The 12,631-nt window shown below is 34.1% G+C and overlaps 1 protein-coding gene across 1 annotated transcript in view; it reads left to right on the forward strand.

The window, feature by feature from the left end:
• The window catches only part of DNER (delta/notch like EGF repeat containing), a 119,866-nt gene that overhangs the window by 59,936 nt on the left and 47,299 nt on the right, over positions 1-12,631 (forward strand). The window contains exon 5 of the mRNA XM_035334616.1: positions 11,206-11,351. Within this exon, the coding sequence (XP_035190507.1) occupies positions 11,206-11,351 (146 nt within the window). The remainder of the gene's footprint in view (positions 1-11,205; positions 11,352-12,631) is intronic.

The raw sequence follows: 12,631 nt of genomic DNA on the forward strand, positions 1-12,631 counted from the left end.
CCATAGTGCTTTTGATAGAAAATGAATATGAAATATTTTGTCTGCATATCTATTAATTCTGAGAAGTTGTGACTCTATTCTATGAGATAATCAAGTAGTGAGATAACTCATCAGTTTTCTGGACTAGATTATTTTATGTGGCCTTAGTTTAGTTACAGGTCTTCCCAGAATTAACTTGTTTTAATAAAACACTTGAACAGAAAAAGAGTGAAATGCTAAAGTGATAAGGAAATTGAAATATTCATTTGTTAGTTTAAAAGTGTTCTTGACCTATCACCATGTATTGTAAGAAAGAGAAAACAAAGCATCCTATAGATTTGCTTCTCATTCATATAGAAATATTCTGCTTGCTTTCCATCACTAATTCTCATCCAATAAATTGTATGTCTTGGGTGTATAGTTTACAAGCAAACTTAGTCAATTGGTGTAGAAAATGCTGAATTTTATCTGAGCTCCACTGAAATCCATAATTCAGGTAAGGTTTACATAATTAATCTAAGTTAAAATCGATGCTTTTATGAAACAAACACAGAACAACAGTAATCTAGCATGTGTTTTTATTGATGATATTTAAGACAGAACAATTGCAAGGTCACGAGGTGCTGTGGGACGCTGTAAGCAGAGCAATGCTTTACTCCTGGGACCATGCCAACTAATATATTTACTTTATATGCTTAAAAAAAATCATTTTCCTTCCCTTTTCAAAGGATTTTTAAAGGGATTCTTCTCTTAATTGGCAAATTCTGTACAATGCAACTTTGTTTGACCTTTAAAAAAATTCTTACTAGGGCTATAAAAGAAAAAAAGAGGAAGATCTGAGAGAGTAATGCAACTTTTTTTGTCTTTTGATCTACAACTTATCTGAGTCACTTCTGAGTGTGTTGCCTCCAAGTTTGTTACTCAGCATGGTAACTTTAATTACCTTCTACAAATCTTTCTGAATAAGATGGTTATGTCAAAGATTGTGGGAAATATTGTGGGAAATATTAATTGGCTTGTGTGTTACGTTATGGCAACTAATTAAAAAAACATTCATTTAAAGAAGCTTTGACAAGATTGAAAAGAATGAGAAGCTGGAAATAATGTACAGATTTGTTGATCGTGTGATCTAGGACACAATCTTTAGAGGCTGGAAATAATGCTATCTCTGAGACACAGAAATAGAGAACTTGATCATAGCATTGCTTATCCTGGAGACAGTCGAAATGCCTGTACTGTGATGTGGAAGGGCTTGAGGGAAGGAGAAGAGTTTAAGCACAATTAAACCAAAAACTTTGGTCTGTTTTCCACGATGTGATTTATAAAATGGCTGCTGCAGCTGAACAGCAGGGCAGGAAAGGACCTATGATGCTAAGAGTGTGCATTTAACAATTATGTTGTTAAATTACAACACTTGTCCCCATTAATATGCAGATGGGAAAGGATACTGAGCTGAATGAAGCCCATGCTTTCTCACTCTTCCTGCTTTGTGTAGAGTACTTATTAATGCATTTCTGGCCACAAATTGGGCAGTCTTCTAAAATAATGTATTACATTTTATTAGAAAGTTTACTTATCAGTCAGTGGAAAAAAAAATGCCAAATGTGGTTCAGGTTGTGAAGTGAAAAAGACCCTGAGAATACTGATTCACTCAGTAGGTTAGGTGGAGGATGAAGCATAGAGTATATCCCAAGGTGCCAATGGCATTTAAAACCACACTACTGCTGGAAAAAAGTAATCTGTAGTAAAGGCCAGGTGAACTGTCAATCTCTGCTCAGCTGTTTGCAGGAAAAATGCTTCATTTGATGCCATGAAAATTTAAAAAGTTTTGTCCCCAAATTCAGGTCTTTTTTTTTTTTTTAAAAAAAAAAAAAGTATTCTGTATTCTCTGAATAGCACCCAAAATAACTATTGTGTAAAGTGGAATGCTAGGGGTGGATATCAAGATTTGGAAAAGAGATAGCTGGGAAGTGGACGAGAAGGTAGAATTCATTTTTAAATAAGAGATGGTGACAAAGGGATCAAAATTTAAACATAGTAACTCATGGAAAGTCTGCCTTTTACATCAGTGAAGTTACAGCTTCACACTATTTGTCCCAATATTCTTTGAAGTTAATGAGTTATTATTTGTAAGCTATTTGTCATGTTTATAAAATGTATCATCCATATTTCTTTTAATTCAGAATCTTTGTATCAACATATGTACTAGAATATATGAAAATGACTAATTGCAAAACCTAGTCTTGTTACTGTCGCATACTTATTCTTTATTGCAATGTATCACAAAAAATGAAACTCAGATCAAAGGCATTTTACAAGTCTGAAAAAATGAGATAAGAGTGCCCTGATGCATTGTCAGTCTGTGTATGAGTCTTTCAGACTGACGTTATCCTGAATATTATTAGGTTACAGTCAGGGTTCTCCATAGTTGAAAGTGCTGCTTGTTTGACAGGGGTCTAATACACCTAAATTTATGCACTTCTCTCTTTCAGGGAATAATATACTGCATCTGGGAAAAAGCATAGGAACATGTATATCTTTTTCTATTCAAGTTTGTTGCAAATGCATAAGATTTACTAAATTGATTAAATAATATCTCTCTTGAGAAAATAATGCATTAATGATTTCCTTTCAAAAATATAAAAAGGCCTTATTAACGGATGATGAAGGATATTTTCAGCTTTTATAGCAACTCTATTGTAATATTCTATAATTTGTTGCATGCATCTTATTTATCCAAATGAGCAATCACCCTCTAATTGAAAACTAAAACATTTATTCTGGAAATATGGTCTGCTATCCAAATGGTTGAAAAGCAAAACCAACTCCCCAAAAGCATCAAACTCTTTATTCTTTTAATGCTGAGATATTTAGAAGTTTTCTAGAAACTGTATACCATCTATTACATATCTTAGTCTGTTAATTTACTCTGGCAATGAATTCACAGAATTGTTCACTACAGGAACAACTCTGTCCTTCGTGACTAAAGATACTTCAAGTCTCACATCCACAGGTGTCAGTTGTCATTTTGCATTTTCGAATTTATCTTGTAGTCCGGTACAGGTAAACCTGTATTGGTATACATTTAGCAAATGTGTGATTTGCTATTGAGTTTTTTGCATTAGGAAATGATATTTAATGCTACTTATACGATACTTAACAGTCCTATTCTACTAATAATCAAAACCATCATTGTTAATATTTTTTGGTGAATTTGGGTATTAAAATTACATATGTGATAATCACTTAAGTTTTAAAAAGTATTTATTTTGAGGTTTTGGGCATAAGGTAGAACAGGGAGTTGGCAGTGCTGACTCTGTGCAGCAACAGTGTCCTTCCTTTCTCCCTCCCCAAACCAAAAAAAAGCAGTTATTATTTCACTAGTAAAATATTTTCTATGCTTTCAGGTCTTCAGTATGCTTATTATGATATTAACAGTGTTGACAAAATGTGCTCCTCATCAGGTTCTATGATAAAATGTTGAAAAGACTGCTTTTCTGCCTTGATGTGCCTACTGCTGAAGATACAGTGATGGGACAAGTTTCAGAAAAATAGCAAAGCAATGACAGATTGGTGGGTGTTAGTATTTAGCCTCCATTTCCCCATAATTAATGCACTAGAAAAGTTTGTATATCTGTATCTATCTATAATTGTTTAAAGAGAGAAAAAAAAGCATGTAAATAGCTTAAAATTATTTGATATGCAGTTTTTGCTCTGTGTAGCATTTCCACGGTGCAGCATTCATGTCATCTTGCTACATTCGCTTTTAGTTTGTCTGTTTATAAAATGAAGAAGAAATTAATAAGCAAAATTTCTATTTGTACATTGCAGATAATAAGGCAGAAGATTTAACATGTAATATGCATGAAAACAGCATATTTTTATATGAACAGCAAATAGATTCTCCAGCAAAACCTTTAAATTATAATATTTATTTTAAACTGCTATTTTCACTGCAGCAAAAAAATCTGATGTAGACCTGATGTAGATCTGTAACCTGTTTTCCTGCAAGATGCCAAGTCTTAGATAATACAATTTAACTACTTCAAACTGTAACTACAAAGTGTTTGAAAAGCGGTCACTGCACAAACTCTCTTGAAAGTGGATGCTGTAGCATCTTTATGGTGTGATGAAAAAAACTGATGACTTTCAAATGCTGGCATCACTAAGGCAGCTTGCTTGAATCACTTTTTAAAGTCTTTCTTAGAAAGGAAAATTAATGCTTGAATCCTTAACAGAAGTGATCTGGTGCATTTGTAAAAGAATGGGATCCATATGTATATATGTACAGAGATGTTTTGCTATCTGAAATGCTGTCCTGCCTCTCTAATCAAGCAAAGTCCTGTCTTTAATATTTTTACACTGAGCAGTAGGGCATCTCTCTTTTTACATTTCAATTATTTGCTTTTTTGATGCACTGTAGTTCATTTCATGAATCTCCTTGCAACATCTCAGCATACATTAACAAATGGTCACCACTAATACAGACTGCAGGGATATGAATAGCCAAAATGAAAGTTAATGTACAAAATACTTTATTAAAATAAAGAATATAGAGAGATAATTTGAAATATCTTTATTTTGATATAAATATTTTTATTTTGAAATATCTTTTTTTTTTTTTTTTCTGGTCATTTTATCTGTTTTTATAGTTTTTATCTGTTTTTATAGAGATTCAGATTAGGATGCAAATTTTACCTTTGTCTTTTAGATGGTGAGTTTTGTGTAGTATATGTTTAAAACATGCATTTTTTTTCCACCAGAAGAGAACAACTTGCTGCATGTTGAAATTGTATTTGCTTAAGCAAAACTGAAATAGGACAAATTTATTTTGTAATAGGAACGTGTGAAATGAATTCACTGAAAACTGCGTAGTCAAGTTACTCCAGCTTTAACAAGTTACCATGTGCCAGCTGAGTGTCTGTGTGACCTCCCAGCCCGTGGCATATGTGCAGTCATTTGACTTAACTCTCTTTCACTCTGGACTAAATTAAATCCCATTGCCTTGCACATGCCACAGCTGGAGAGTCTGTGCTGCCGTAACGCTGTGCAGCGACCTGAGCTTCTTTGACTGTTTAGTTACTTTAGTGCAAGTCAGCATTACTAGTGGGGAAATTTGAAAACAACTATCCAGTTGATGGGATATTCATTTTCATGTGTGCAATTTGCATGTAATGGCCCTACTGCAGGCTGTATTGAGCATTGCCCTTAGCTGTGAACATTTCCTTGGGGCATAAGAGTTAACCTCACGGAAAATGGCCTTTTGATAAACAGTAGCAACAGCAGCAGTGTGAGCAGCACAAACTGTTCAATGAAGTGTTGATTTCAATGACTTTTTCAAAGGATGGCCTTATATGGCAAGAAGTTAAGCAACTAGCTAAAAACAAACAAGCAAACAACAACAACAAAAAACCCTGAAAAATACTGTTATGCTATACAAGAAAGGGTATTTAAAAAAGTATATCAAAAATCAATATCCTGTCCTGCCCTTCGTGGTTGAGTTACACACGCCTTGTCTAAACATACGCAGACGTAAACATATGGCTATTCACTTTTTTTTTGGTAGATCGTTTTAAGCTAACATCTAAATAACTTTACTCTTTAGTCTTCTTTAATTAATTAGTAAATTTTTTAGTATTATTTTTTATCCACTGCTGCTTTTACCAAGTAATGTTGGGAAATATTTCTTCTAGTCTATATCTGGAGGTTTATATGCTCGAATTGGTAATGCCTGGCAAAATACCTTCAATTTTCTTGTTGTTGTTGAAGATTTCTCTTTATTCAAATACAACTCTTATGACCAATTCACAGATATTTACATTTAGTTGATCACGTGGTTTTTGCATTGTGAGATCTTGGACAGATTGCTTTCCATGATCTATAAAATGAGGATACTAATGCATAATGTAAAAGAAAATGTGAGACATATTCTAATAAAATGTGTAAAGTGCTTTGAGATCTTCAGCTGGTAGTGTAACGGTAAGTGCAGTGTATTTAAATATAGGGTAGCTACTCTTCTGTTTTTAAGTTGAGACAGTTGCTATAGATAAATTCTAGCTGACTGTGCCACCCATGCAATCTACTGCAGCTCCTCTTTTTGCAGTCCTAGCTATGTCATTTGTATTCCATCACGCTTACTGCTTTTGTTAAGTGTGATATCAGAAATTCTGGTGGTCTACATTTGTGCCCAAAATAGTTCGCTGCCAGCTTGGCAGCACTGTGGAGATACTGACAAATAAGCACATAATGGGGAAACTGTGATACAGTAAATCTATCAGTAGATTAGTCTTGTCATCCTTCCCTGTGCTTTCACCATTATCTTGGACAGTAAGCAGAGTCCTTGAAGCCATGATAGGTCACATTCTAAGCTAGTGCCACATCTCTTTAATAAGCTGCATGCAAGTGGTTTTGTAAGTGTAAGCATACTCTTGCTAACTGGCTATTTCATAATCCCATCATGGGTTTGGGTCCAGCCAAGCTATTGGTTATTAATTGTTTAGGAAAAATGAACTTCTGAAATTGCTGTTATAGAGGAGATGCAGCAGATCATGTGTTTGAGAATTTTTGTATGCTATGTGTATCCAACTAATTTGCTGAGTTCATAAATATATTTTAACTCTCAGTCCTGCATAACTCAGCTCCAGCTTGAAAGTCAAGCTGGAGGCTGTTTCTTCTCAAAGTTTTGCTAACAATTTTCTGACACCCAATTTTTGCTTTTTGTTACATCCACGTATGCCTACCATTGTCAATCTGCTTTTATGGCATTGCAGAAGTGTTACTGAGAATATCACTTGACCAACACAATGCCTATCTTTATCATTGTAACGGTGATTGTGAACAAAGTATGTTTGTTTTTTTCAGAGTCCAGGATGACTTATCAGTGCTGGTAGTGAAAGAAGAAAGTATACCAATTTTTAAACAGAATGTGGCTATAATATAAATTGGGGCGAGGGGAAAGCAATGAGAAGTTTTGCAGTCCCTTGTCAGTGAAGAAAATAGTCTTTAAATGGCTGTGTTTCATGTGATGTTTTGAAAAATAAAGTATTTGAAACTGTTCTTGAACTGATTCTCACTGAAGACTATTTATCGCAATGGGAATCAGATACAATGCTTTCAAAAGCAATATCTGACCAAGGCTTTAGTGACAAAACACAGTAAGCATGCTGGTTTGTATTGAAGTTGGGATATTTGATTAGTTATAAATACTATTAAATAGCACTATTTGTGGGCAAAATAGCAGTTCTGTTATTGCAGCTGTATTTTTGAATCCCCAGATGCTGTGTTGTCTAGTAGTATCATTAAAGAATTATTTCAGATGTTCTGTACAATCATCCTATGGCACTGATGTCCCAGAAGTACTGCATCAAAGATTGTGAATGTCATTGTCTACCTCTTTCTCACTTCTACTTAATCTTTTGGAGTGGGCAAGTGCAGAGGAAAAAAAAAAAAAAAAAGGACAGATAGAAACTGATAAATGTTCCACTGCTGTCTTATTTCCTCAGGAAACCAGACTAAAAATACTTTGAAATCTTGGGGGACTGATGCTTTACAGGTGTCCTGACCCCTTGGCAATCATCCTCTCTCATCCAAAGAATCTTTAGGTGGAGTTAAAGACCTATTCCCTAAGTTTGATTTAAAAGACTTGCATACTTTTGTGAATGAGAACTTTGGTGAAAGGAACTATTGCTGTATTTCTGATGTGAAATTGTAATCTATTATTTCAGCAGTAGGTAAATATATGTTAAAATTGTAATAGAGAAAATACATTTGAGCCAATTACAGTAGGCGATGGATTCTGTGTATGATAGTATTATGTGCATACTAAGAGTTGGTTATGATTTGTAGTACAATCTTATGTGTCATATTAACAGAATATGCAGTAAGATAAGAATAAATGCATTGCAGAAAGATATTGTTCAGAAATGGATGCTGCTAAGGAAGCAAATCAGTTTGTGTAGCACAGCAAAATCCACCATCCGTCAATCAGTACTAGAATACTTCCTTTGTAAAATAAATAAATAACTAAATAAAAAATCCTTCATGTAGTTGAAGTGAAATCCAAAATCAACAAATGTACTACTGATGATCATATAAGTATGGAGGGGATGGGGCATTCTGCAGGTAAAATGTAGCACAAGCAAGTAGTCACTCCTTACTTACTTGTGAATATGGATGCTAACTTAATCTACAGTCTTGACTAAATACAGGTGTAAGGAAACCATACGTGACTGGGACAAAAGATATAGCAGTAATCTGAATGGCATAATATGGTCTTGTTGAAAGCAGCTGAATACAAATAATATTGTCATCTTTTATTTTGATTTTATTCCTTATTTTTCATTCTCACCATGACGGTGAGAATCTTGGAGAAACAGAAGTATTCACGCTTTGTGCTTGTAGGCTTAAGCAGGTGAAACTACCAGGATGGAATGAATTGTAGCATATTTTACCATGAATACTGCCAATGAAATCATTCAGGCACTTCTCAGACTATCAACTTTGTGTGCACAAAGCTTGAAAATGCCTCCTCCGCAACATAAATGACTTGTCACATCATATTCTGATTTATTAGGTTTTAATGATTTCTGTAATAGTACTGTAAGTAGCTCAACCCTGAGTTCTTCAACTTGAAATACCCTGATGTCATTGTTTTAAGTAGATTTAGAAAACCAGTAAGGTTTAACTGAACAAAATTACCTTGCGCTATGAACAACTGTAATATTTTTCTCCAGACCTGAGATGAAAGGAGCTGTAAATATGCTTCTGAAAATATTCTCCTAGCGAGAAGTTAAAAATAAGCTTAAAACTCACTCCAGTTTAGTCACTGTTACAGAAATTGGAGAAGGAATTAGTTAACCTGCATTAAGCAGGGAGTCACATTTAGATGATCAGACAAATTTCTTCTAGCCTTTAAAACTTACAGATTTCAGAAAGTTGTGTGCAACTTCTGTAGAAGGAAAATATAGAGTTATGTTTTTACCTTTCTAGTATTTAGAAATTAGGTGAGATAATTAGAAATTACAGGAAACTGTTTGGCTTTCCAGTGAGAATAATGATTTCTTCAGTGTTTTGCCTAAGGGGTGTTGATACCAAAATAGTAACAAGACTCAAAGTGGAAAGAAGGTTGATTTAATATTCCTTTAGGGAACTTTCCTGAAGAATACGTAACAATCTGCTTCAGACAAGCAAATGTGAACCCAAAGACATTTTCTAAATATCACATTCTTCTGAGCACTCACATATAATTGCATGACTGTCTGTGACAATCACATTCAATTGTTAAAGGGAACAATTCTGGCTGCATTTTTTGAGCAGATGGGTAAAAATGGGGTGTGCAGTGAGGCCAGAATAAAATGGCTGTCTTAGAAGAGTTCAACAGATTACAATAATCTCCAATAGCCAAAACAGGCCATTAGACATGTGCAACTGTACCTTATACAGTTTTAATCTCATTTTCTAGAATATTTAGATTTATCTAACTTGTGGCAGCTGTACTCAAGCTGCTGATATTTGTATTGGACATGAGATTTTCCTGGTTTGAAGATATGATTTCTACTATAGACAACTCATTGTTCAAAGGATGCAGCATTTTAAAAAGCAAAATCTAAAAATGAAGAACAGAGAATGAAAGTCTTCCATACAATTTTCTTTGGAATTTGTAGAATTAGTCATGCTTGACACTTTTATATGCAGAATGCAAGTAATTTTTAACAGCTGTTCTGGAAAGAAAATTCACTTGGAGTTCAGACTATTTCCTGAAACATTGTTCATTGTAAATATTATATTGTACTATTTTTTCTACTTGACCAAGTATTGTTCCATCTCCAGTCTAAAACACAAGGAGCTGGACTGCATCTTGAATGCTCCTTTGAGGTTTATGCCATAAATGTATCCTAGAACTTAAAGAGGAAAATATTAGAAAAAAAACAGTCATACGCTTCCTGCATCCATTTGCTGTCATACTTTGTGAAATTACAGCTATTCAGATTATGAAAAAGCATCTATTTTTCCTTAAGTTCTCTCTATTAATTTCTGAAGTATAATCATACATTCATTCTCTGTCTGCAACTTTCCAAACAGATACTGAAACAATCTTAGAACCTTACAAGTCTCCATACGTTAAGGGTAGTGAAATAAAATTAGGTTCAACATAAGGTTATAGAAGGTTTTTTTTTTTTTATGCATATATTCTGCATAAAATATATACACTGTATCAAAACCACACTCATGCCACTTCACATATATTCTGCCACAAGTTCCCAGGTCAAAGCAGAAACGGCTAACTGATGCCACAAGCAGAAGGGCTGTAACCCATAAGTCTAATCACAGAGGTGGAATGGTGCAGCTTGAGCACAAGTGAAGCAGGTTATATGTATCTCTGACTTAACTGTGTATGTTAAGGGCTGTGTATTTCCTTGTTTTGTCTTTCCTGTTCTTGCCTTTTTATTTTACAGATATTTCTATTAGAAATATCGGTGATAAAAATGTTGTTATGCTCCAGTGCATTTTAATAGCTTCCAATCACTTTTTTTTTTTTTTTTTTAACTTTCATACAACTACAGATGCTAGCCAGAAATTAATGAATTTTCCTCTCCCTTATCAAATGTTATAACTTCTGTGTTTTGTTCACCTTTATTTCCTATGCGTACAATCACCTTATCCAGTGATCAGATCTGACATTCAGTAATACTTGTATTGCAAATATACAAAGTATACTGTCAAACTGAGCATGGATGTATTTGTGGACTCCACCAAAAGCACAGCAAAGAAACTGTCCATCTTTTACCATAATGCTGTTTATGATCTGTGTGCTTTCTAGTTCTATCTAAAGTAACTGTTGAAAATTCAGGTAAATGTTTTGCTCCACTGAGTATGTTTTTAATATTCCTTGCCATTAAAACTGAAGGAAATAAAAACTAAAATCAAATAAAAGTGGTTGGTTATTAGAGACCTAAGAAATGATAGCAGATTACAGCCCAGGAGGTAGATCTGTTTCACCAGCCTGTCTTCCTTTTGTTAATCAATATGACTGTTTGTTTCCAGACTCCATTGCAATTTGCATTTACATGCATTAAATTTTGGTAGATCTGTATGAAATAAGAGCAATGATGTTCTTACTTGCTAATATCTTTCAATTCTATTTCATTTGTTTGTCTAGCATCAATACGTATTAGCATAACTTCTTGTATTTTCTCATATATTAATAATTTTATTTTATTTTTAAAGGTTTTTTAAATGATTCAGTTACAAAGTGCATTGTGGCTTTACGCTTGACTGTGATAGTGAAAGTCAGTACCTGCATGCCTGTGGGAAGCCATTCAGATAAATTCCCATGTTCGGGGAAAGGAAAATGCATCACCACACCAGGCAAGGTAAGCTGAACTTATCAAGATCTTTGTGTAATGTGGAAAGTCCACGGCAATATAAATACAGGGGTCCTCTGAGTGTGCATATACCTTGCTGCTGTGAAATAGGATTCAAATGCTCACTGATGTTACTAAATAATAACAGTGTATTCATTACCTTTTTATAAAAATGAAGTGGTTTAAAAAAGGACTGATAAGAAATGCAGTCAGACGCTGCCCTGACAATAAAAAACAATTATTCAAAGCAGGTATACAAGGTAATGTATACTCATCTGCCTGTCGTTACACAAGCATATTTCTTTTTGAGATGAGAAGATGTGGTGGGCACTTCGTATCCCCAATCTCCAGAGTGGTGTGCTCCCGTTTGTGAATCTTCAGCCTTTGTTTTTCAGGTCTGATTTATTTTAAACTTATGTCTCCACATCTCAATAATTGCTTGTTCACAACTCAATGAACAGTACCATGGAATTCTCTGAGCATAATAATGAGAAGTAATGGAATGGAGTAATTTGATAATGTCTGAAAGTTTTCTTGTATAGTTCTTCCCTTAAAATAACACTACTGGGAGACTACAATGCCAACAGGAATTCCACTGGCTACTTTGTGGTTTCTGAACCACATAGAAGACCAGGCTGGCCTTCTATGAACAAGAACCTGTATGCTTTGCTACATTCTATATGTGTTCATTTTATTTCTTGGATTAAAAGTCATTTGCAGCACAAATACGTGCAGTTAATCTTTGGTTTTATTAATATTCATTTGGGAGATAAAAGCAATAGTAACTGTTGAGTAAATATTAACAGCTGTGAGCCTGCTGTGAGCACAGAAAATTTGGCATATTTAGGGAATTCACTGATAGTTCATCTGCTACCATTTTCTGATTTAAATTCTCAATAAGTGTGTTTGATAGAAAAATGACAATTTGAATTGTATCAACAATAATTAAATTGCTACAGTAATCTATATATGAATGGTAATGCTAACATCTGGAAGACTAGAACATCTTTATTTCTTAAAGATAAAAATTTAAATTGCTTGAGGTAATGTGTGAACACAGTTACTGCAAGATGCAGTTAGAAGTAAATGCTACTCTACCATAACAGTTGACTGATATCCCAAGAATTTATTCATTCATACAGTGTCCTATTTCATAGTTCAGTTTATTTTTTCCTGCTTTACTGTATTTAATGTTTTTCTTCTGGCATTTTGAATTTGCATTTCAGCATTTTGAATTTGATTACTGTAAGTAATATGTTCAAGCATATTATATGCAATGCCATATCCAA

This window comes from Oxyura jamaicensis, chromosome 9 (assembly GCF_011077185.1).
Source record: "Oxyura jamaicensis isolate SHBP4307 breed ruddy duck chromosome 9, BPBGC_Ojam_1.0, whole genome shotgun sequence".
Classification (NCBI taxonomy): Eukaryota; Metazoa; Chordata; class Aves; order Anseriformes; family Anatidae; genus Oxyura; species Oxyura jamaicensis.